Genomic DNA, 25,408 nt, shown 5'->3' with positions numbered 1-25,408 from the left:
TGATTGTGTTGACTCCTTGGCGAATTTTCTCAACCAGCTCTTGCGAAAGGGATGCAACTTGTACCTATCGGATCGCAGGTGTTATTCCTTTTTACCCTGCAGCACAGTTCCCCGCCCCGCGCCGGCTTTATTAAAAAGCTGTGAAGGAACGCGGGCGATAAATTGAAGCACATAAACATACATCCCATCGATCAAACGCCGCAAAACCAAAAAGTTTGAAAAAAATGACTGTCTCTACCAGTGATACTGAACGCAAGGACTCATATGTTTACCACGTTATTCGAGAAACCACAGATATTCTCTACGACTACGGCGACAGCGATATCCGAGGAACATACAAAACTCTCGAGGACGCTAACGAGGCCGCAAGACGGGATTTGTTTAAGGAGGATGAATATAAGAAGGCCGATCTAGAGGATTATTCGGAGTCTACCAAGCATGATGGAACGGTCCTTATAAACGCTGGGTACATTGTGTATTCTACGTTAAGTTTATCTTTTACTAATTCCCCATTGCTTTTAGAACCGGGGAAATCGACTTCATTGTCAAAGTGGTGTGCCGAATCATACCATCAGACCTGAACTCCCCTGACAGGACTGTATATATCGTTAACCGGACGGAGACAACAACATCAAAAACAGCCTCATCTAACACGACAACAACGGAGAAGATATCGAAAACGGTTGGAATCTACCAAAAAGAAGACAGCGCAAACGAAGCCGCCGAAAGGGAGCTACGGAAAGCCGCTGGTATCAAATCATGGAGAGACCGGAGAAGGTTTAAGGGTGTGTTTAGGGAAGAGTACGATTTGGAAGGATTGTTTGAGGGTGCCGCGACCATTAAAAACGTGGGTGCTGGTGAGAAGGGGATTACTGTTGTGGTTGAACGGAGGACATTGGAGTAGGTCCTGGTTAGAGGTGTATTGGCGTTTACTTGTGTTGGCCCTTTCTTTCCTTTTACTCTTGATGGGTGGACACGAACATCCCACGCCTCTAAAAAGTTTTTCCATAGTTACAATTCTTAATGCAGTTTTTCTACCAGATTCTTCGCATTTGAATGTGGTTATTGCTGTTCCTTATGCGATTAATGATATGCTAGATCAAGCCGACTCAGCTCGCTCCTGGTATATTGATCAGCGGCGGCTTCGCTTCATTTTTACATACTAGTGCTACTGGGGAAAAGATCATTGCGTACGCCTCGATCGATTCGGACCTGTATAGTCATCTTTTCCAGGAGGCGTTATACTGACTAAAGATTTCCCGCACGTACATATAGAAATTTTTTTTACAGCTATGCTGGACCGTGTACCAGCTCGGTGTAATAGTCTTGAGTTTCGCTCGGGTTTGGCTGGTGATACGAGTGATAATGGATGACCGAGATAAAGAGCAAGGTTTTTTTGTTAAGGTTTTGTACTGGAGGTTCAACCCAATAGTATACTATAAATCAAGCCTTAAAATACTTAGGCAGAGAACCGCCCGTAGGATCTCGTGGTATATATGATAACTAGTACATGGTGGGATATGTGGATAGCCTATAGTCCATCATCGCAGCTAGGGCACGCTCGTTTAGGCTATGATTTGAACACAGTAGCTCGGGTCAATGCCCTTTCAGAAAGGGCCTGCTTGTAAACTTGTAGAGTAGTATCAATGAATTTCGTAGGCAAGAATGCTGGGGTGTCAAGGTTGGGGCAGGCCCATGTCATGGATGATCAGCAATTTTCGAATTATGGGGCTAAACCTTATCGCATCCTCTAGGGGAATTAAGCTTTAGGAAATCGATCTCGCTTGTGTTGTTCGGGAGCCTAGATTGGTTAGTCAAGTTATAATAAAAAGGGCATCGCCCCTACTCTAGGCTCAATCTCTCCGATGCTTGGTTGCTGCTGCGCATGCGGGTCGATCGGTGCTATCATGCAGGGCTCTACGCTACTAAGTGCTCGTCTTAAATTTGGCGACGCAGTGTACTATGCATTTGTGTTGGCAGATTAGTGGACACATCACTTTAAGAATCACATTCAAGCCTTGGATCATTAATTTTCCCTAGCTCTGAATTTACGGGTCGGGGTTGGATCGATCATGCACTAAAGAATTACTTGATTCCATCAATTCCATCAATTACTACATTTATGGAGTCGCAGACTGGTATGGGCTCCCTATGACTACAAAAAATCCTCGGAGCTATCCCTTCAGGTCATCTTCACGTTGGAAAAGTCCATTTCTATCCACCGCGAGGCAATTAGCAAATAGCTTAAGAAAGGAATAAGTGTGGAGAGAATAAAACCTACCCGGATGCTGTTCCTGGAACTTCTTCAGCATATCGGCCTTCTTCTGTTCGTCGCTTGTTGGCTTCCCCATCTCCTTCTGCCTCTGGTCATACATCATCTTCTCCACCATTGCTCTTGTCTCGCCATCCAGATCGCTCAGGTTGGAGTTTTCGGGTGTGATCTTTGTGGTGTCGATCTTGGGGTGGTGGGTGAGCACGTGTTCCCACCATTCCATCTTGTTGACCTTCTCGAGCTGGATCGAGACAGACTTTTGGTCCTCTAGTGACCAGGTGCACTCGTCGGTTGTGACACGCTTAGGAAAGGTACCCTAAAAGAAATTCGTTACCACTAGAACTGGCGAGGGATGTAGAGAAGGCAAATTAATAGAGTGTGGGTCCTACCTCCATGATGGGTTCCTGTCCTTTCAGGCCAACTTTGATAGACGTAGACTTGATATCTACAACGAGGTCACGAGCTCTTGTTCCTGGGGGAACAGGTACAGAAATATCGACTTCCTGGATCGTTTGAGTCCATTTGTAAGGTAGGGTGGCCTGCTCAGCAGCTTCCTTCGCGGCAGCGGCCTTGTTCTCGACATCGGTGGGAGCGTCAGAGGAAGACATTTTCGAGTATCTCGTGAATGTGTGGTGTTTTGGCGGGCGATGTTTCTATCTAGGGATTAAGTTCGTATTTTACATCTTGGTGTGGGATGTTCTAGATGATTCGTCAACCCCGCTACACCGCGTTTAGTCTTGGCAGCACTCAAGCAAAGACCAGCCGAAATTAAATCTAGACTCCCCAGCTAAAACTAGATATAAATGCCTTCTGAACTTGTAATTATCATAGTTCTTGCCTGGATCGATGTTCCTTAAACACTTGAGCTCCTCACACTAGATAAAATTGCCCGAGTGATGTGTGGTGAATGAGACGTGCCTGCCAAGATACATTGACGTAATTAAGTCACGTGCTACCTCTGTCACGTCTCCCCGTCGCGAACTTGTCGGAACAATAGACACCACATCATACGAGCATCAAGGCAAAATCGAAAAGCGATACAATCATAAAGCTACACCCGAGGACGAATTCTGATATCCTCGAACTGCCGATATTATATAAAAGGCAATTTTTTTTTTTGGCTATATAGATATTCTGGGGGCTGAGCACATACCTCATTTTTTTTTTTTTTTGTTTAATTCATTAATTGCATGCAACCTGCACATACCTCGTTAGAGACTACAGGGCGTATCTAACCCTAATATAACTAATCCGTGTAGCAAAATTCAACTTTAAACTTTGCAGGATGTTCCCGATACGTGTCCAAAAGATCAAAAATTCATTGCCTTCCCGAGGCAGCACAAGTGGTAATACCACCGCAACCACTAGTACTCCCCAAGCTGACGGGAACATGTCCTCGTCATCTACAAAAAAGAAGAGAGCTCTATTTCCATCATTGACAGATAGAGATGATATCGAGGACTCTTCCGACTCAAGCCTTACAGAACCTAGTAGTGACGACAACGGTGATGGTAATAAGGATAAAGGCAAAGCCAAGCAGGAGGATGACGACGAAGACGAGGATGACGATGAAATGGAGTGGGAGGACGTTCTTCAAGCCACTATTGAGCCAGCTTCAGCAACACCATCCTCGGCTTTGAGGATAGAGGGTGATCTGCATCTCACACTTGATGGCAATCCAAACGAGTTCTCAGCGTAAGTTCCCGATATCTTCCTGAGTATCAGAGCTAATACTAGGAGTAGTAAGAAGAAAGGGGCATCTGCTAAAGAGCGTCAGATGCGCGTTTTAACACATTGCCTGCATGTGCAGTTCCTACTCTTTCATGGAAGTATCCGGAACAGATGGCTTTGCGACCCCGAGCTGCAGGCTGTGCTGCTGTCGCAGGTTACACCGGGCATCATGAGGGATGTTGAAAAGTTTCATGCTCGGAAGGAAAGGAAATCAGATGAGAAGGCTGCATCAAAAGGTGTAACAGAGCCAATTTTAAAGCTTTTGGGGGTCTTGATCCACTGGTGGAAAAAGAAGTTTACAATCGATAAACCCGGGATGAGGAAGAATGGGTATAAAACGCTGCAGCAGTTTCGAGACGAGAGAGAGGAAGCGAGTGATAAATTTGAGTTTATTAATGGTAACAAAGGTCCAAATGGAGAGGATAAAGTTACATTGATGAAGGATCAGGGCGAGAAAATCGAGAGCCTAGAAGAATTTAGGAAGATGGCCAAAGAGTGTAGGGGCAGTCGAGACGCTGGTGCTATGCTTTTTACGGCTTTACTGAGAGCAATAGGAATTGAGTCGCGTTTGGTATTTTCTCTGCAGCCATTAGGGTTTGGGTTTACTGAACGCGAAAACTACACTGGAACCGGCTTAGTTAAAAAGGAAACGAAGACATCGCAGAAGAAGACTGGCCATGGTGGTAAGGGTAAACACAAGATAGACCAATCAAGTGGTGAAGAGGACAGTGAGGATGATAGCGACACAGGTGGTGGTTTCATCCGAGAAAAATCAAGTTCATCCCACAGTACGCCCTCTCCCACACTCCTCCAGCCTTCAATAGTAACAATAATATCTTGCAGAACCCAAGAAACCCACATTCGATAGAGACCTTCCATACCCAATATTCTGGACCGAGGCCTGGTCACCCACCACCAACAAATGGATAACTGTAGAACCAATAGTCCTTACCGTCGTTGGCTCCACGCCAGACCTCCTCGCAAAGTTCGAGCCAAAAGGTAAAGGAGCTGCAGACTCGAAGCAAGTAATCGCCTATGTAATTGCATACTCTGCAAATGGGACAGCCAAAGATGTTACTGTAAGATATCTTGCCAAAAACTCATTTCCGGGGAAGACAAAAGGGTCAAGAATCCCAGTTACAGATATTCCTGTCTATGATTACGAGGGGAAGGTGGTGGATGCTCATAAGCGGGATTGGTTTGGTGGGATAATGAGGGGATACCGGACACCTGTAGAGTTGAGGACAGAGGATGAAAAGAAGGAAGACGAGGAGTTAGGAAAATTCATAGCGAAGGAGAAGGTAAATGTATTCCAGCAACAGCAGAAGGAAAGCATCAGCTACTATAAGAATAACCCCGAGTAAGTATTCGGCTCCGGTCCTGGGCGTAATGCGTGAGTTGCTGAACCTCTATGTTGCAGCTATATACTGGAGCGCCACATGAAACGTGACGAAGCCGTAAGGCCGGGGAAAACACATATTAAGACATTCACAGCTGGAAGAGGTGAAAAGGCCAAAGAAGAAAAGGTATACGCAAAAGACGACATTGTATCCTGCAAAACCGTCGAAAACTGGTGGCGAGAAGGCAGGACTATAAGAGCTGGCGAACAAGCTCTAAAAAGAGTCAAGCCTCGAGCTGCTACACTGAACAAGAAGCGGGAAATCGAGGATGCAAAAAGGGACGGCGAAATTGTTTTGGAGGGTCTTTATAGCGAGGATCAGACAGAGTTGGTTTCCCCTTTCCTTGTTAGTATATAGTTGTAAATTAACCATAAGGTAGGATCTATAATCCTCCCCCAATTGTGGATGGTAAGATTCCACGAAACTCTTTCGGGAATATCGATATCTACGTTCCCTCTATGATCCCACCAGGAGCAATCCACCTCCCTCTGAAGGGTACTGGAAAGCTAGCTCGTAGGTTGGGAATTGACTATGCAGAAGCCGTGACGGGCTTTGAATTTAAAAGTATATGAAATGCTTTTTGCTCCTTTCTTAACGCTTCAATCCTGACTATCCCCAGACCAAAGAGCAGTCCCATCCATCGAAGGAATCATTATCGCCTCAGAAAATGAAGACATCCTACGCGATGCATGGCGAGCAGAGCAGGAAGAAATCAAAAGAAAAGCGGATGTAAAGCGTGAAAGGGCAGCGTTAGCACTGTGGCGGAGGTTCCTGATGGGTCTAAGGATTGTAAAACATCTGAGGGACGAATATGGGGATGATGCTGAAGGTGCTGTGGATGTGAACCCATTTACGAAGAAGTCACATCATATCGTAGAGGAACAGCATCAAGATGGACTTGTAGAAGCTGGCGGATTTTTCAGAGAAGGCGACGAGCAGGATGGTGGCGGCGGTGGGTTCGTTAGGGAAGGCGAGGACCACGATAATGGGGGTGGGTTCATTAGGGAAGATGTGGATTCGGGCGGAGGGTTCCTCACAAACGAAGCTGATGGTGGTGAAGGTGGTGGTTTCATCAAAGGTGAAGCCAACGAGGGTGGTGGCTTCATTGTAGATGATAACGATATTGGAGGGGGCTTCTTGAAAGACGCCTCTGAGGAAGCCGTAGAAGAACCCACAAGCTACCACAGCGCCGGCGGGCTCGAGATCGTCCTCGACGAGGACAGCGACCACTCTCTCAATAATCCTCCGCCAGAACTTCCGCAAGACGGAGCCATGTCTTTCCGCAACCTGGTCGCACAGAAAGGGAGAAATATAGATTCCGAGTCTCCTTCGTCAGGTGAGCGGGCGGGTGCTGAGGAGGATGAGGAGGAAGGAGAGGAAGGCTCAGACGAGGACGAAGACTCCAATGCACCAACCCCAATAGTCCGGTCCGCATACTTCCCCTCTCCCGCAGCTACAGTTCCAGAACCCCGAGGACAGCACAGAAAGACCACAATCGAAGTACAGATACCAACCAAAGCCCCCCCACCATTCAGACCTTCTGAATACAAACAAGTTACAGAAGCCCCCCAAGAAACAGACGGGGCATCTCCGGAGTCTGCAACGTCAGCAGAGAAAGGTAAAGAGCCCTCACCACCACCGCCGCCGCCGCCGCCAAGAAGGAGCTCGAAGCGGAAAGCAGCAGTCGAGGCGGGGAGGCGCCAGAGTAAATACTTCGCCTCTGCGGATCCCGAGGAGGAGGCTAATGAGGAGGGGGAGTCCGTCGTTGTTCGGGGGCGTGCTGCGAGGGGGAGGGGGGGGAGGGGGAGGGGTAGAGGTAGAGGTAGAGGTAGAGGTAGGGGTGTGGGTGTGGGTGGGGGGAGGTAATGATCGATTTGTGGGTTTTGAGTAGGTTGGGTGTACATGTAGTTATTGTGGAGATATTGTCAGTGTGGAGTGTAGATAGGTTACGAACTATGATGTATGAGTAGAATGTTGTATTGGTGGGGTCTTGGGTTATATTGGAGCGGGAAGCTACGCATAATGTCTTGTTCATTTGGCTGTGCGTTGTCGGCGTTCTATGTCCGCACCCTCGCTAGCTCATGTAGCTTTCACTATGTGCATACTACAACAAGGCGAGCAGAGAGAGAAACCAAAACCCTATTCGACCCAGCTTGGTATCTGCCACATTCGGTAGAAGAGCCGTAGTTGGACTTCTAGTACAACGCTGCCCTCCAGCAGAGCTTGCTAGCGCTAGCTGGGGCGGGTATATATATATGAAGCTGTATCTAATATCTACTATCTACAGTTCACGCCTCTAACGTAGGAAGCTTTCTTAGAGCTTTACATACTGGTGTGTACATAGCTATACATTAGTCGACCAGAAAATTTGGGGGGGGGGGGGGGGGCGGAGCACCCACAGTCCTCCCTCTGATACTGCGGTAGTAGTATACTAGCATTGGCATAGCCATATCACCAAGAAAAAGCTCGAGGAGCTAACCCCACCCCCCACCCCCACCCCAACCCCAACACATCCTACAAACCCCAAACCCCCACCCTTCACTAGCGGGCGGAGCTGTAAAGAAATAATATCTAGCTGGGGGAAAGTGGGAAGGGGCGAAATCCTCACGGACAGCGATGTGATACTAGAGGTCTGAGAAGGAGCTTTCAGAGTTCTCAAACTTCATATGGACCGCTAGCTGCAGAGCTATAGAGTTAGTTAGCGCGAGGGTAATTCTGACGCTCTGTACTGTAGGTAGTGTAGGGTCCGGATATGGTATGTGCTTCGAAACCTAGCGTTATATGAAGCTGTTGTTATAGTGCTAGTATCTATAGTTAACACCACCCTCACCGCAGTAGCACTAGAAGGAGGAGGTAGTGAGAATATCAGCACAGGAAAGGCTCCAAAACACCCTCCCCATAGCAAGAGAACACTGCAATCCAAATCTTTCTTCTCTTCACACTCCATCACCAAACCCCGCCAAGATCCATCCCCATCGGGACGTCTGCCAAGAGCTCAACAACCACATCACTATCATTGACATCACCACAAAACAGAAACATAGAGATACGTGACGTTATATATTTTGTTTTCCCAACTCCGCCGCCGCCGCCCAAATTCTACTACGACACGAGATGAAGAAACCAGACATGGCAAAAAAACATCAACAAGAAACAGAAAAGAAACAAAAATAGGTAAAAAAAAAAAAAAAGGGTAAAAAAGGAACAAGAGGAAGGAGAAATAAATTCAAGCCCTAGACTTAAAGAAATCTCAACCCTAGATATGAAAATGTAAGAATAATAATATAGCCAACTCGCCCGTAAAGGGAAAAAAGGGAAGAAAGCGCTATTTTAAGTCAATTCCCTCCTGGTTCCACAAGACAGCTAGGCTTTTTTGTGCGCCTCCAAATGTCTATCCTAAATACCACTCCACAGTAAACCTATCGCATGTACTGCCTGACGACATCCTGCAGTCTACTAGCACCTTGCCCGAGCGCTGCCGCGGCGTTCTCCAAGTCCTCGCTGGCAGTGCCTGCAAATCGTCTGGCGAATTCCCTGGCGGTAACTTCAAGGTTGCTGAAATCGTCACCTCCGGCGCTGCCTGCACGTTCATCCTCATCACGGCCAAAGTATTGGCTGCTACTGATAGCACTGGCGCCCTCAAACCCTTGAAGACGGGTCTTGGCTTCTGATTGCGCTGTGGGATCAAACGATCCCTTTCCAAAGAACTCATCAGAAGAGATACCCTTCTGAGCACCAAACTTGGTACGAGCATATCTCTCGTCATCATCTATCACGCAATTAGTGCAGCTCACTCAAATTATGGAAACAATCATACCTTCAACAGCAGCCTTAACAGGCCCAACAGATCCGAAACCACCCATATTCTTCGCAGCCGGCTTCGCTACAGCAGCGCCAGCAGTCTGCCCGAACCCAAGTCGTCCCATCTGCAATCCCAATCTCTCGGTTTCACTGCTCTGCCTCTGGTGGGAGGCAGTGCTAGACGCAGGAACCGGGCTGAGAGGCTTGGCCTTGGTGTCCTTCACCTCATCATCGGGGTTGTATCCCAACTTTGCGATCCTCTCCGCTTCCTCTTTTGCCTTCTTCTCGGCCTCCTCAAAGTCAAGGACATCACCACCGGTAACCTTCTTGGCACCAAGTTTCTGCGGCTTCTTTGCGCCTAGGACACCAGTACGGCGGGCCCCAGCCGCAGACGCACCACCTGCCTTTGTGCGGAGCGCGGAAGAGGTCGTAGTACGAGAAACGGGGGGAGTGGTCGCCGGGGTCGAACCGCCGGACGTCAGTGGTGACTTTGTCCTCGCGATATCAGCGCCGCCGGCGGCATTAGCAACCAAGGGTGATGAAGTGCGCCCAATGACCGGTGGTGTCGCCGTGCGTGAAGGCGGGGGCGTGGGTCGCTTAATCGAAGGCTTATCCCACGATGAGAAAAAGTCATCCTCTGTCTCAGCGGGGGTGGCCGGCTCGTCGCCGCCCTCAACCACGACTTCACCCAGATACCTGCATCCCACCAATTAGCTCCTAATCCGTGACAGGGGTGCAATTTCAGGGGGTCCATACAGTTTCGCGTCCTCCGCGCTGCGCTTCTTGAGCTCCTCTTTGTACTTTGATGCTGTGCTAGATCCATATTTGACCTTTGGATCCTTTGACGCAAGAGCTGCCGAGCCCCCGTGCGACTGGAAGTACTTGGTCGCCGACTCGTTCCCGCCGACCTTCATCGTCCTGAGCTGCTCCCATTGCCATTCTACAGCACGCAATGTCAGTCTGCATCCAGCCCAATAGAAGAGCAAGAAACTGGGGCTACATACGATCCAGAACGGTGGAGCGGACAAAGGAGATATGGACACCGAGGTTGCGGTGGTGAGCACTGCAGTCAAGGCAGAGGTAGATTCCGAAGGGCACCGACGCCCACGTCGGGTTTTTTCCGCCACAGTCGAAGCAGATCTAGATAGATAGATAAGTTAGTTAGCTGCTGGCCTGATGTGTGTGGATGTGTGTCTCTGTGTAACTACACACCTTATTGGAGCGGTGGGCCTTGAGCTTCTCGAAGATCTTCTGACCCTGGGTTTTGGATGCGAGGGGGTTGCTCATTGTTGATGTTTTTTGTGTTTAAAGTTTTTTTCTGTTCTATCTTCTGAAAGGAATGTTTTTGGGGGGGTACCTGTGGTGATTGATGGAAGAGAATGAGGGGAGAGGGACGAACGAGTCGGAGTGTGTGGGGTTGGTTTGAGAGAGTTGTTGTCTTGACTGTCTGTCTGGTTGCTGGTTGGCTGTCTGGCTGTTCGGTGAAAGTGGCCTCAAAGGGGAAAATGGTGCTGACAAAGCGCGCGTCGGTCGGTGGTGGGGCTCTTGCGTGTGATTGGGGAGATAGCCGCGATAACTACACGCTGACAGGAGAATTCTGCACTAGGACTCTGCGTGGGGGAAATACTCAATCCATTTAAGTAAGGAATCTACTGTGAATCTACGGTGCTGTATCTGCGATTGTATAAACTGGAAAAAGAGCTGTGTGCTAAGAGATCCGTATGTAGATGGTATGGAATCGCTGGCTACATCTTGCATAGTGGGTCTAGCATCTTTGTTCCTTGGATTGATCTGCTCTACTCTGGTTAGTAGCAAAAGTTTGCAGAGCGACGCGTTTATCCTTGGCTAACAGGCGTTTATCTTATCCCACCAGCGGGACTGTGCAACATGCCGTACCTACATGTACCCTGCGCACCCTCCGCACTACGATCTCACTCTCGGCGTCCACCGTCTGGAATTCTCACTCGGTCTCACAAGCAATGTGAGCCTACAATTCCACCTACACCCAAACTCTCTCTACGCCCGCATCACCAATCGAACCCCCCAAGCCCCACCACACCCAACTACACACACCAAACCAAACCAAACCACACCACACCACACCACCATGTCCGCCTTGCGCGCCCCCGCCCGCCTCACCCGCCGTCTCCCCCCGCCGCCCACCGCCTCCTCAGCACAACCCCCCACCGCTACGCCGACTCCCAACGCCAACAAATCAGCATCTCCCCCGCCACCCCCCACAAAAAATGGGCCGACCTCTCGGCCACGCAAAAGGCCGCCCGCACCGCCAGCACCAGCGCGAACCTCATCACCATAGTCGCAGGGATGGCATTAACCGTACCTCACCCCACCCTGCACCCTACCCCACCACCCCATCACGCCGATATATATATAGAACTACATTGCTAAAATGAAGTGGCATATATAGGGCGCCGTGTTCACGCTCCTCTACTTGGAGGTGTTTGCGCCCGACAGCGCCGCAAACTGGTTCAACACCATCCACGCCCGCGTGCGCGCGGACGAGCGGTGCGTGGGCCTGCTGGGCAACAGGATCAAGGCGTACGGCGAACCCACGTCGAACCGGTGGTCGCGGAACCGGCCGATTGCGTTAGTACCCCCCTCTGCGGGTTTGATTGGAAATATCTAGGTGGACTGATGGGAATGGGTGGATATAGGTCAAAGACTTGGAAGGACAAGTATGGCGTGGAGCATCTGGTGATGCATTTCAACGTAACTACACTACACTACACTACTCTACTCTATGCACTTTTTTTTTCTTCTTGCTTTGTTCTACGTCCAGTGGTGGATCACTGACATGCGTGGCTGGCGGCGGCCCACTTCGTGCAATACAGGTAGAAGGGCACATTGACCGCGGCGTTGTGAACGCCCACCTCGTGAAACGGCCCGGTGAGGGCGAGTATACGTACCAGTATCTATTTCTCGAGGTCTCAGGTTCGTTGCTCTCTTGAATTGTGTCCAATTGGGTTTTTTTGAATCTATTATGAAACACCATTTTTTCGAGACGCTCGCTGACAGTGTTGTGGTAGGCAAACCACGGATATACCTTGAGAAGGACGAGTCTAAGACTGAGCGCGAAGGAGGCCCCAAGAAGCGGCTGTTTGGCGTCCAGTGGGGCTGGTAGGTTCGAGAGAGAGGCGGGTGGGAGGTTAGAGTACTTCGGTAATCAGGTAATCAGGCAGGCAGGTATGTAGGAGGGAAGGGGAGGGGGAGAGAGGGAGAGACATGTTCTCTTCTCCAATTGGCATTGACAAGGGGCAAAGAAGCGATGGTTGTACAAGATGCTCAATCGAGTTTACAGAGACGAGGTATCATAATCCACCGCACCACCTACCGCACCACCCACAGCCAACAAACCTACACCAGACCACACACAATCCCAGACCAGACCAGACCGGATCATACAAAACCACCATCATCCTTCTAGCATCATCATCATCACTCTAGCTTAATCATGAAGGGGGTTACATATATACATGGCAGTCCTATGTGGTCGGTGGTCTATAACAGTTAAGCGACAAATATGTACTACCTACACTACACTACACACTCGAGCTCCCTCCCCGCCTCTCGGCGAGCTCCTACCTACTCGTACTCTCCATTTATTTGCCCAGTTTGAAATTACCCCCGGCACGAACCTATCTGTAGGCCACAAAATCTTTCAGCGCTCTCTCATCACTTGCTCTAAGCCAAGCCAAGCCAAAAATGAAACATTAATCATGCGTGCACTTACATTACATTTTTCAGCGCAATTCATTGTCCAATTTCTACATTGTACCTGTTGCGCCCACCGCCGCCGCTGGGCCCTGTAAGTAATCCACATACCATTTGTTCGGTAACCCGTTCCCCCCCAGCCCTTCTTTCTTTCGTTAAGGCTGGCCAATCAACGTACGCCCCACCCCCTGTCGCCCCCTGCACCGTTGCACAGCGGCAAAAGCAAAAAGTGAACCACTACATAACGCTATTTTACTACCTACCGCTAGTTCTACTGCTACTTCAGGATTTGCTAGAGTAGACGGAAATCTTCCGGGTAGCTTGGGGCATGTAGGAGATCTGCGTCCATGGATAACCACTACCTTGAACCCCACTCCGATCCAGCTTGTCTTGTGTACCAGCAACAGCCAGCGGCCCCATACATACATAGAGCTAGATTTACCGTACCCGTACTCTTACTCACCAACCTACCATGTGAATGTATATGTGGTTATGTGCTCACTCGATCACTCAGGCCATTAGTGAGCAAGTGGTTCTTCCCTGATCTCCTCTCGCGAATAAACGCCGAATCGGAATAAAGAGGCGCTCTGGCCAGCACCATGGAAGAAAAGGAAAATAATTAAGGAATGAACAAGTGTCAATGCGATGATGTGATACTGCCGCGCTGCTCCCTTTTTCTTCCCCTTGTTGTTTGATTTGATATAAATACGCGAATGCTCCCTCACGCCCCCCCTCTGGCCCCTCCCCTCCCCTCCCTCCGTATTTTTTCTTTTTTTTTTCTCTTTCGCTTCCAGCTGGGCCCGGGCAGCGTCATAACGAATCTTCTATTGTTGTTTAGTAACGGGTTTCTCCGGCAGCTGTGCGGCCGTACGGGGAAAAGTTGGTTTATTATTATATAACTGGCGATCTCTCTCTCCCTCTCCTTCGTTTCTTTTTAAAGAGTTAGATGTTAGTAGAGTCGGTTTGGAAAGGAAGCTTGTAAAGAACTCGAATACCCAGGAACTCAGCTATGGTCCAATCGTTATACTCATCAGCACCAACCAATATGAGCAATACTACCACTGCTGCCAAACAGGCAGAGCTGGCCCTACCTGGCACCAACAACTTCGCCAAACTACCCACAGAGATCACGCTGAATATATTCAGTTACCTCAGTCACTCTGAGCTCTTTAATAGTGCTCTTGTCTGCCGCGAAGTCAGTATGCTCATATTCCTACCGAATGATCATTTCCCCTCTAACTCAATTCCCGGTTTGTCTAAACAAAAAGCTAACATCCTTCTTAGTGGTACTTCATTTCCACAGCGCCTACTCTCCACTATGCCCTCGACCTCACTACCTTGCGTCAATCCTCACTTAACAACTATGTTCCGCCTGCCACCCTTTCAAGGCATCTCTGTACAGCTAGACATCTCACATTCAACTCTCCACCCCACATCTCTACTAATAGCATACTCTACCTTCTTACTCACGTTTCCGCCTCTACCAACTTGCGCACGCTCACGCTCAGCTCTATGTCCAACGCCCGCAGCGCCTCGCCAGCACTAGCCCACTTTTTTGCCGCCGCCCAGAGCACACAGCTCACGCACGTTGATCTCTCAAACACCTCCGTCACCACCCCCGTGATCAGCGCACTGCTCCAATCACACCGCGGGACCCTCCGGAGTCTAATCCTCGACTTCACCGAGATTGGGGACGGCGCCCTGAAGGCGATTGCGACGGGGACGGCCCTGGAGAGGGTTAGCATTGCGGGGTGCTTTGGGCTCTCGAAGGGGGCACTCAAGCGGTTTTTGGTGCGGAGGATCCCGGGGCGGGTGAAGGCGGTGGGTCTGCGGTGGCTGCTGGATGTGAGGGTTGCGTGGGTGTGGGAGATGCTGGCACGGGCGGGTGTGCAGGAGGGGAGTGGCGGAGTGCTGGCAGAGGTGGACGTAGGTGGATGTGAGAGGTTGACACTGGCGGATATAGAGCGTGTAGAGGAAAAGTGGCCGGGGGTGAAGGTGAGGCATACGGCGGTTAATGCGAAGGATGCGGTGTGGGGATATCGGAAGTATGTGGCGTTTTTGGCATCACTTCAAGCTGAAGGAATGCCGTTAGTACATAAAGGCGAGAGAGCAGAGGCGGAGGCTATGGCGAAGGCGCGCGTGTATCCGGGAAGAAATGTCGGAGAGACTTATCGATATTAACTGCAGCTGTCATTGATCCTTTTTATTTTTTTAGGTTCTGGTTAGGAGTTTCGGTGCTCTGGAGTCTTTCTTTGGTTTTCCTTTTTCCCTTTATTTATCGTTAGATTTTCTATTCTCTCAACAGCATTGCTTCTTTTGTATTTAGTTTTTCGATAGGAGTTTATCTTTAAACCATAGGGTGTTTTTCCTTTATTCTAGACCACGTAAACACTTATCTCAACCGATCTATCCTATAATACATCGCATTATAGCATTGCATCACTGCGCATGAAATGGGCGCCTTCACTCGTGCATACGTACCAAAACCACGAAGTGCAAATAAAAGTGCAATCGTTACCCTCGCCAATCAAGACCATTAGAGACAATCATTATCGCAGTGCCCGCAACTGGGGCGGCACCAGGCGTCTCAGGCATTTATTCATCGAGACGATCGGATACTGTTTGGTTGGTCAGATTTGAAGTTAGTATTTCAAGCAAGGATTATTATTGGGGAACGGAGGCGAGCTGCTCATGCAGAATGAGGGGAAGGGTGGGAGAGGATATTGCGAGAATTGCAGAACACCCGTGGGCTTCGGCACATCATATTGTCAGTGTAGAATATGCAAGTTCGATATTTAGTTATCCAGAAGAATGTTTCGTTTAACAGACCGATCTATCATTTGATCTTTGAAAAACCATGAACCGCATGAGGTCATTCCTACATTTTCCATATGCAATTATCCGTGAGTACTTATAGACGGTTGTCTGCATGTATCAATAGTTGTCCAGATATTGGTGGTAGTACATGTGCCTCCTCCAGCGCCTTGAGGCACGGGCGAACCTTTGACTATCATTTCCCGAATTCTGCACCAAGACTCCCTAATATTCAATGGTACCACAGCTAATGGAGCCCCTGTCAGATCTTCATTGCATATAAGTAACACTGTTGAGAAATTCGTTGGTTTCTCCCTCCCAGTGGAGCTGGGGCCGCGGTATGCGGTCCCCAAATTGAAATACTGCGTGGTTTAGTGCGTGTCATGCAGGTATTCCACTTGCCAGGATGAAATCGCTGCCTTCTGAGCCGATCGCGAAGATTAATGTGTAAGATTTGTATTTGAGGACTGTACTCGTGATGGGCACAAATCAAAATCCTTGTTTTACCTGCTCACCCCCACCGAGAAAAGCCGGCATATAACCATCGCGGGCACAAAGTTGCTTTTATCAACATGTAGAATGTACTGAGAGTTTCTGAAGTACTTGATTATAACTTAAGAAGAGGTCATTAATATTCTCTATTCGCAGTGACAGCATTTAACTATACGCAACCTGCAGCTGGTCAGCTTATATGTAATGATTGGATGCGTGTAGATTAGTGTTGATTCATCTTTAGGCGGGAGTCTCGTCTGGTGAAACTTCTCTTTCAGAATTTGAGCTCATTCGAGCTGCCTGTATTGGAATCGATCTTCACATCATCCTGGGGTTAAATCTTGTTGTAGACTCCGGCTGGTGATTGTCATCCTCAGGGTCATCCAGAGCCAATTGTGGGAGGTACATACATGCACGTACATAGCGCTTGACCATGGAAGAAAGATGAGCATTGAATGGCTTGGTGAACCAGCCGGTTTGGGATCCTAGGTTTAAACTTTAGCTTCTAGATATAGTAACGGGTATAACGTATATACGCAGTATGAGCCGAGCTTACCCAGACAGAAGATTAAGACCTATTAGAGCCCTATAGAGCCACAACTATGAGCGGTAGATATCGATGCCCAATGCCAGTTCCCCAGCTTTCTATCGGGGGAAGTCTAAGATGACATCTTAAAATGCTGCTTTTGATCTAATCCTAGCTTCATCTAGATTAATACCGAAGATTCTACCCAATCTCAAGCCCAAAGTTGAGGGCGATAGTTAGACTAGAATAGTACGTACCTTCATATCTACGATCTGAGGTAGCTCTAGCAGCACTTAGTTATCAGGACTTACACCTTCCTAGTCCTTCCACTCAAGCCATGCATCCATAATTTAGCTTAGTAGTAAGAAATTGTGAGTTGATAGCGTCATTTGCGATTGCCAGATAGAAGATTTAACCTCCCAAACGTTTTTTGTGGGAAAGTCGGAGAAACAAATATAGATACCCCTTACATCGCTGTGGTGTGTATTCTGGATTTGTGTTTTTGTGGGGGATAGGTGTCACACACTATCACTCGTTATATACCATAGAAATTGTTGATCGCTGTTGTTGTTATTAACTCTAGATCTCTCTCGAAGAAAACCGTGCGTGTGGGTCTAGGGCAGTGCATTTATTTTATTCCTAGTCGGATCCATTCTAGAACTATATAATTATAAGAATAATTACATAATAACGAAACCCACGAGATCTAAAGCCAAGAATTATGTTACCAGAGCCCTAGTTCAATGGGGTTTATATGGAGATTTGGAGAATTACATGTATATGATCTAATATATATAGATATATGTATCATGGCATATAGAGGTAAGGAAGTTCGTCGGCTAGGTGCTGAAATCGGCTATATTACTTGCGAATATTACTCTGCATATATACTATACATGTATATATCATACGAAAGTCTGTTTTTCGAACTGCGTGCATAGGGAACTCGGTGTACCTGGTGCCCTTGATCATATTTCAGTGGATACCCAGGGTATATATCTGATGACCTGTAAGTACATGTATCTTTATACTCATTAGGAGTATCGGGTCATAGACCGTGTGCACCTGTGCCGAGAATGTACCTGTGCCGAGCATCTTATCTGATCTCTAGGGATCCGCTCCAAATGGTGGCTAAAATGCTGCCTTTATTATAAGGTGCTCGGCACAGGTACATGCTCGACACAGGTGCACACGGTCTATATTACCATTTATAGAACCTAAGCCAGGCTTAAGCTTAATTAGAATCACGCAGAGTGCTACCATGCATAACCTACATGTACCCGGGGGTACCGGAAAGTGATGCAACGGTCAAATAGTCCATACTTCTCAACAACCAAACTAGCTAACAGAATGTGGAGCAAATCCATGGTAATTTAGAAGCTGGAGACCATAGTTATGTCGAGAGTTGATGTGGTTGACTGTTGCTTCTCCTTTTATTACTGTCTCTTGTCACAAGTTGTCCTTCCCCAGGCTAAAAACCCCAAACCAATGACCTGAAAAATTGCAGACTCTGTTCTAGAGACTCATTTATCATGGGTATGACTAAAATATCTATCCTGCCCAAGCATTGTGTTGTGTTAAAAGTTGAAGTTCTGAGTACATTTCGGCGTTGCTAGGTCAAGCGTTGTATCACTTTCCGGCACCCCCGGGTACATGTACTCTAGAGACCCCATGCATAACCTAGAGACTCCAAAGTCCGTGTTATAATTCTGAATAAGCAGTGGGAATTGCTTCTCCGTAGGTTTTTTCGCATAAAGTGATCATTGACATTGATCTGCTGGCCGAGGGAGATAGAATCAGTTCATCCATAGATATAATTTTGCACTACTGTAGTATTAGATAGGCGTCGATGGCCGATCCTGATAGAATTCATGTCGCAATCCCCATCATGCATCTTATTTTGTAACGTTGCGGCTGCATAGAGAGCTGGAAAAGAAGTACTCGGGGCAGGTAAAAAGTACCGGACAATGCAGGTTTTTGGTTCACCAATGGGCGCGCGTGCTAGGCGTGAACTACTGCAAAAAAAGCCCAGAGACAAAACTTGCATTGTCCGGTACTTTTTGCCTACCCCGAGTACAGTCTTTTACCGTCTCTTGACGAATACTGCCACTTGACGAACAGGGATTCCAAGTATGGAAAGAAATAGTCAAGCAACAGCCAAGCTACGAGATCTCCGGCCCTTTTAATTTCTATTGGCCCAAAGTCCCCTGTTCGTCAACTGGCAGTATTCGACAAGAGACGGAAAAGACTGTAGGGAGTAAATACCGATGGAGAGGGAAATGAGGGGAGCGGAAAGGGGAAAATGTCGAGGGGACAAAGATGCCATGTATTTATGTTATGGTGGTAGGCTATAGAGTATGCGGAACTCTGCATAACTAGTTTCTGTGCAGTCTTCCCTATCCATCTTAGTAACTTTAGGTTAAGCCGCACCCAGCTGTATGGTAGCGAGCCTAGTTCCCGGTCACAGCAGCGTTGCAACGGCTAGCATGTAGATATCTCCCAGCTCTTAGGTGAAAAACGTGGGTGCAGGGCATGTAGCTGAAGAAAAAGGATCAGTATATGCATCTTGGCCAGCCTCTCATGATACGTATCCCTTAAACCGTCAAGGCGGATTACACCCGTGTCTAGAAAATTCCCGGATCCCACTCCATAGCAACCAAACCGCGACCCACCGAATATCTCAACAACTACAGATTGAATAGACATGAAATTGAAATTGTGGCATAATTAGATAGTAAAGAAATGAAATATAAAAAAGCTACTATTTTGTGTGGCCCCCATTTGCCTGATTCACCCTTGGCATACTATGAGCTCAAGGCGCATCAAAGGTCTCTTGGGGGAAAATATCCCCACTCTTCAATGGAAGCTCTCTATAACTCATCTATACTGTGAGGCCTTCTCTACCTCTTGTGCTACCTTTTCCACAACTTAGATTTAAGTAAACCCCATGGGTTTCGTGGTCGTGGTCGGGTTGTTTTGGTGCGGGATCCGGGAATTTTCTAGACACGGGTGTACAATGCCAACTTCTATCTTTTTTGGTACTCTGGACACGGTGAACGCTCAAACCGAAAATTTTGACATAGATTTTTCACCATCTGATAGAAACTGGCATATATGCACGTATCTATTAACAACGTTCAACAAAGCATTATCAACCTGACGACTTAAGGATAAGACCTCCTTCAGGCAGATGTAGTTAAGGCAGAAAAATCAAAATTTACATCGACTAAAACAATATGGAATACGCAAGAGTATCACTGTAAGCAGATACTTTAACACGAAAAACAGATCGATCCTCACAAACTGGCCTGCGAATACAAATCATGATCATCCCACAGCTTGTGGTGGGCCTCACGTGATACAATATTGAAAAGCACGGGCCCAGATCGAGCCCGATTTTAAAGAGAATCGAGACTTGAGCAATCATGACAAGCTGAAAATTGAATTTTGATGCCATTGTTGTCGATATATCGTGATGAACTGCCTTGCAACTTACAAGCCAGGTTCCCCGGGCTACTAATAGTGCGCAAAACCGGGTCTAAAGCGTTTAAAAACGTGGGTGAAGATACGTGGGGCGAGGTACCTTTATTCTTGGCGTAAATACTGGGGTCCCGCGTGCTATTTGAATAATATCAATAGGTACATAGTACTATGCATGTGTGTCTCTTGATTTGATTGCGCGTCCCATCAAAGCTATATATTCGGCAGCTGGAGGATCGACACATCCCCTCTTCTTACCTGCGATCTTCAATCTCCCTTTCGATCCATCAGTGATATAAGGCTTTCAACGGTTGCTGAAGAATTAAGACAAACTTCAGACTTCAGTGTGCGTGAAGTCTATAGTGGTTACACACATACAGTCCATCGGCGAACAACTCAACAGGATTCGAACTTTGCCCGCCAAGAAATAACCTTGAAAAAACCAAGGCAAGAGATTCAACGACAGGGTCGACAGACATTGCCTTTTTGAGAATTGGAGAACGGACCCCAGGACGGTCGTTCCTCCAGTTGGCTAGGCCCCCGCCATTGCAGACCGCAGACTTGCCTCTCTACCTCCTCCTCTGCCTTTAAGAGGTTGGAACTCGAAAATACTACATCTCTAGGAAATCATACATATTCGCGTTATTATCCATCATAACAGCACACCCACCAAAGTGCTTCATTCAATATCTTCTTCATTGACTTTGTAATTGCCGTTCAGTCATCCCCGTCGTTACCTCCACCACCATCGTCATCACAACCGCCCCAATCATTCTCACAAGACAGTAACACGAATAAACTCTCAACTTCCAGCTTTCTCGGGCCAGAAGCCGAAACCATATTCCCTAGCGACTTGTTAAAACCCCCTCATTGTCGAAATGACAGTTGAAGACCCTCCGTACGACCTCTTGCAATTCGCCCCCTCTTCCTTTACCATTCTATGGCGTGGGTGCGGGCACGGATGCGACTCGGCAACAGCTGAGGCTGACAAGTGAACGTGTGCGATGCAGGCAACACCACCAACTTCTCCTCCCGTCTCCTCTGACCTTTTTTCATGCAAAGATTCCTTTCAAGTTGGTCCCCGACATGTTTTACTGCTTCTCTTCTGATAACTATGTTACTAAACCAAGTAATGTGAAAGGCACTGGCAGCTCCGCTCATTATTATGTTCCCCAGCACCCAACCTCCTGTACTATCCTACAGACAAAAACATCTTTGCTCTAAATCCAGCAACTAAAAAACGAGAAGTTGTAGCTTCGCTACCATTTGGTCCTCGGTGCATAGGTGCACGTTACGGATGGGTTTGTGCTGGTGGCGTGGATAATGGCCAATTCGCTAGCATTCGGGTGGGGGAGCCGGAGAAACTTCGAAACAGGCGGCAAGGAAGCGACGAAGCTATGAGGGAGCTAGGGCCTGAAAATGCAGGGGAAGGGTCTGGAATCTCAAGGCGAGCACGTCCAGAGGTCAAAATAACTCATCTTGGTGGGTCAATTGTAAACTCGGTCACCCTGCACAGACCACCGTCGTCAAATAGCGACGACGACGTAGTAGCTGTACTCACGTATATCAACCCCATTATAATAATCACAGCCATTTCTTCCCGTACTAACAAGGAACACCAGTAATAACGACAAAACTGTCCGGATATTTCATCTCGCACAAAACCGGGTTCTCACTACTCTCGTCCTCGATATAGCCACTAATCATGCATCAATTTCACCTGATGGTCAACATCTTGTTGTTATAGGCGATTGTCCCATAGTCTACTTCTACCATCCTACCTCTTCTTCGGGCTCGTCGTGCTCTAGTGCCCCTGGTATGGGGATTGGGGAAGCAGGCTGCGAATGGGTTCTTTACTCGCATCCTCCGTTGACTGCCGGGACAGATGCATTGATATCAACCAGTTTCTCACCATCATCTCTGCTATGCGCAGTGGCGTCTCAGGATGGCTCAATAACGATATTCGATACCCGTTATCTCTCATGTACTAATAGCCCTGGCTGCCCTTCGCCAATTGTCAAAAGAATACCATCGTCTCGTCCAAAAACACCCGCTGGTGCAGTCCGGAGTGTTCAATTCTCACCGGCACCCTGGGATCTCCTTGTTTGGGCGGAGCACTCTGGTAGGGTTTGCGTAGCAGATGCCCGAAGTAATTTCACGAAACGACAGGTTGTGGATATCCTCGTAGAGAAAGACGAATTGGTTGAAGCAGAGATTGAGTCAGTTGGTGAAGATGATGATGATACCCAGCGTTCCTGGCGTAGACGTGAAGGCTCAGCAGGTAGAAGATATACAAGAGAGGAAGAAGATGAGGATGCTGTCTCAGCTAATATTGATAATGTCCATGCATTTTTTTCGCGCCGATTTGACGAATTGCACGAACTAGTATCTCGAGTACGGGGTGCTAATTCACATGAATTGTGGGATACCCCTGTTTGGAATGGCACATCAAATTATTCTCCTTCAAATAGGCCTTCCGGAGTGGCCGCTGCAACTACTAATTACCCACCCTATGCACCTATTCGGGTACCAACATCCACACAACCGTCCTCCGCGTCTGTACCAATTCCACCAACTCAGCCCATCCATGCAAGTACACCTGCGCTTCTTCGTGATCACCGTGAGCGTCAACTCGAACGTGAGCGTGCTAGACAACGAATCCATGACCCACCACGTCGTCGCAACTCAACTCACCCCTCTTACACTGACCAATCAACATCCACTTCTCCGGCTTCGGCGCAATTGTCAATACCAATCTCTGCCTCTCCCACTCCCACTCCCCCAACTGTTGATGCCAGCCCTTCTTTGCAAAGGTTTCCTTGGAATACTGGTAGTGAGCCGATCAATACAGCAAATGCACGTCCATTAGAAACAATGTTTACGGACCATCAGAGGAATCGAGAACAGCTCAGTGCGTTAATAGCGGAGGACCGGAGGAGAGGCTATATCAGGAGACGCGCGGCAAGTGGGGTTCCTGCGGGTACGGTGGTTGTGGAGGATGATGGTGGGATGAGGTACCAAGAGGAAGGTAATGCGGGTGTGGATATTACTGGATGTACACTGAGTCGTGATGGGAGCAAACTGTGAGTACTCTGGAATCTAGTTAGAACCCAACAGTCACTAAATGCTTTGACAGATATGTGGCCACCGATGGCGGAATCGTTGAATATCACGTCGATATAGCTGGGAGAAAGGTTTTTCCAAGTCTTTCCCCTCGGTGAAATTTCTAAGTAATATTTGTTTATTGTTCGGAATACTTCCATCCGGTTTTGAATCAACTTCTCTTAATTTCTCATACTTAGTTCTGATATTATGTTTCTTGCGGGCCCCCTTTTGGGGGGGCATTCCTCAGCAAGTGAACAATGATCTCATGTGTACGTCTTATGTTGGTGTTTTTGTATTTGATCTTTGTTGCTTCTCTCTCGCCTTTCATCATTGTTGGTAAATCGAAGGGGGGCGGTGTTTCGCTTTTGTTTAAGGTTCAAAACACGATACCACATCGTCTCAGCTCTAGGGCATCTGGTTATTCGGGTATCTATTTCCCCTTGGCCTCGTGAGCGCCGAAGTTTGCTCAAAAGTCAAAGGATTGTAAAAAACGATTACACCTTGTAAACCGCTAAGACTCGATTGAAAGGCCTATACGTACGTCTAAGTCTACATATGTGATCAATGTATAATAACAACCGTACTCGCACGTTAATTAAGTAGTCGGATATCGTTACACGGTCATCAAACTCCTTTGGAAGGCAAGTGGCATCGAAGCAGCCACAAAAATTTGGAAACAATTTGCGAGATGGAGATGTGAGAGAAACGGACAAGACGAGAGTGCAGAAGAGGAAAGAAGGGAACTAGGGTACGGGTGTGGGACGCTGAAAGACGCGGGAAACGAGGAATAGAACAAAAGAGGGCTTTAGTGTTTTTCATTTCCTATGTCAGAAATGTGAGAGGAGGCGGAAGAGAAGGGGCAGTTCAGGGGTATTGCCATAACTGTAAAGTTGCATGCAATTAATGAATTAAACAAAAAAAAAAAGTCGGATATCGTTGCAACCAAATGCTTACTAAAAAATTCCGACCTTTTAATTAAAGACTGAGTATAGATCACTTATAATCTTAGGTGGTTAGTGCGAGTGATTGTTGATGATTCATTGATACACGATAAACAATTTTTACAAAACAAAAGCAGCTACCCAATGCATTTTGAATTTATACTGCGGAGAAATTCTGCTACAAATCAATACAATATTATGGAGAACTGCCTATTAGTGGTAAAAAAGATATATAGAAGGGATCCTTATCATGAGATATCACTCGAACAACACTTTCCTTTCTCTATTTTACCTTTGACATCTAGGTATACATACATGTAGGTCTATGTTTTACTAATTTAGATTTTTTTCTCCCACACACTTTACATCTTTTACCCGAGATAGAATTTCACAAACTTCCTAGACTCATAAAAATCCTAGAGCTATGTATCTAACTACAGTCCTATCGCAGTCGGATGCTCACTTGTATCCAACCTTAAGGTTAGTGCAAATGAAATTGGAGCTACTAGGGCTCGGAAATAATATACCCTGAAGACACAAACGGGGTCTTAGCTCGAATTTTGAGGGGTTAGGGTTGACCACAAGGGGACTTGTTACACACAAATGACGTGACCTTATGCCATTAAAGAAGAACAGGTGAAGTCTATCCAGCGAATCACAAACAAATCTGAATACCAACATCCCCAGGATATCTATCTTCTCCCCTAGAGATCAATCATGTTCTCGTAACGTCATGCACCCACACTCCAGGCTCATGACCATGTATGGATGGCTTAGAGGGTTGATTAATCGATGGTATGATAATCGAGTGTTCTTTCCACTCACTTTCAGAATTCAGAAGGTGCATATTGATTTGTTCTCTCTCTTAACTAGCAGATTTCTTATCTTATCACCGTGCACCAATATCTGTCAACTGACGACACTTGTACAGGATTGCATGAACATGGTATGAGAACGCTCACGAACGACCATATCTCAGTGTTGATACTAGAGCTTGCAATAATGAGGGATGCCTCTATTACAGGATAGACTAGACATTTACCTATTATCAGGCTTAGATCGACAGAAGGGTATAGCGTGCTAGAAGCTCAACCTGGTAATTTCAACATCAATG

At 47.4% G+C, this 25,408-nt stretch overlaps 7 protein-coding genes across 7 annotated transcripts; 5 read left to right on the top strand and 2 right to left on the bottom strand.

The window, feature by feature from the left end:
* Positions 1-224: 224 nt before the first annotated feature.
* LAJ45_09288 (uncharacterized protein) lies at positions 225-904 on the top strand (the record flags this gene model as incomplete). The annotated part of the gene is made up of 2 exons (XM_046118831.1): positions 225-466; positions 523-904. 2 exons carry the CDS (start codon positions 225-227, stop codon positions 902-904), a joined length of 624 nt encoding a protein of 207 aa, XP_045967909.1.
* Positions 905-2,182: 1,278 nt separating this feature from the next.
* LAJ45_09287 (uncharacterized protein) lies at positions 2,183-2,880 on the bottom strand (the record flags this gene model as incomplete). Its single annotated transcript, XM_046118830.1, has 3 exons — positions 2,183-2,214; positions 2,282-2,588; positions 2,662-2,880. 3 exons carry the CDS (start codon positions 2,878-2,880, stop codon positions 2,183-2,185), a joined length of 558 nt encoding a protein of 185 aa, XP_045967908.1.
* A 677-nt stretch (positions 2,881-3,557) lies between these two features.
* On the top strand, positions 3,558-7,269 carry LAJ45_09286 (uncharacterized protein; the record flags this gene model as incomplete). The annotated part of the gene is made up of 6 exons (XM_046118829.1): positions 3,558-3,967; positions 4,016-4,791; positions 4,847-5,363; positions 5,424-5,729; positions 5,783-5,967; positions 6,023-7,269. The coding sequence occupies 6 exons, from the start codon at positions 3,558-3,560 to the stop codon at positions 7,267-7,269; spliced, it is 3,441 nt and encodes a 1,146-aa protein (XP_045967907.1).
* Positions 7,270-8,822: 1,553 nt separating this feature from the next.
* On the bottom strand, positions 8,823-10,491 carry LAJ45_09285 (uncharacterized protein; the record flags this gene model as incomplete). Its single annotated transcript, XM_046118828.1, has 5 exons — positions 8,823-9,172; positions 9,221-9,900; positions 9,961-10,144; positions 10,209-10,344; positions 10,417-10,491. The coding sequence occupies 5 exons, from the start codon at positions 10,489-10,491 to the stop codon at positions 8,823-8,825; spliced, it is 1,425 nt and encodes a 474-aa protein (XP_045967906.1).
* A 218-nt stretch (positions 10,492-10,709) lies between these two features.
* Positions 10,710-12,346, top strand: LAJ45_09284 (uncharacterized protein; the record flags this gene model as incomplete). Its single annotated transcript, XM_046118827.1, has 8 exons — positions 10,710-10,733; positions 10,795-10,844; positions 10,932-11,008; positions 11,078-11,541; positions 11,633-11,811; positions 11,880-11,934; positions 12,057-12,156; positions 12,252-12,346. The coding sequence occupies 8 exons, from the start codon at positions 10,710-10,712 to the stop codon at positions 12,344-12,346; spliced, it is 1,044 nt and encodes a 347-aa protein (XP_045967905.1).
* Positions 12,347-13,981: 1,635 nt separating this feature from the next.
* LAJ45_09283 (uncharacterized protein) lies at positions 13,982-15,117 on the top strand (the record flags this gene model as incomplete). Its single annotated transcript, XM_046118826.1, has 2 exons — positions 13,982-14,131; positions 14,221-15,117. 2 exons carry the CDS (start codon positions 13,982-13,984, stop codon positions 15,115-15,117), a joined length of 1,047 nt encoding a protein of 348 aa, XP_045967904.1.
* Positions 15,118-21,126: 6,009 nt separating this feature from the next.
* LAJ45_09282 (uncharacterized protein) lies at positions 21,127-23,469 on the top strand (the record flags this gene model as incomplete). The annotated part of the gene is made up of 5 exons (XM_046118825.1): positions 21,127-21,197; positions 21,259-21,321; positions 21,390-21,809; positions 21,871-23,331; positions 23,385-23,469. The coding sequence occupies 5 exons, from the start codon at positions 21,127-21,129 to the stop codon at positions 23,467-23,469; spliced, it is 2,100 nt and encodes a 699-aa protein (XP_045967903.1).
* Between the last annotated feature and the right edge of the window lie 1,939 nt (positions 23,470-25,408).

The sequence above is a fragment of the Morchella importuna genome (assembly GCF_003444635.1).
Source record: "Morchella importuna strain M04M26 chromosome Unknown Morimp01GS035, whole genome shotgun sequence".
In the NCBI taxonomy this organism is placed as follows: Eukaryota; Fungi; Ascomycota; class Pezizomycetes; order Pezizales; family Morchellaceae; genus Morchella; species Morchella importuna.
This window is presented reverse-complemented; position numbering and strand designations above follow the sequence as displayed.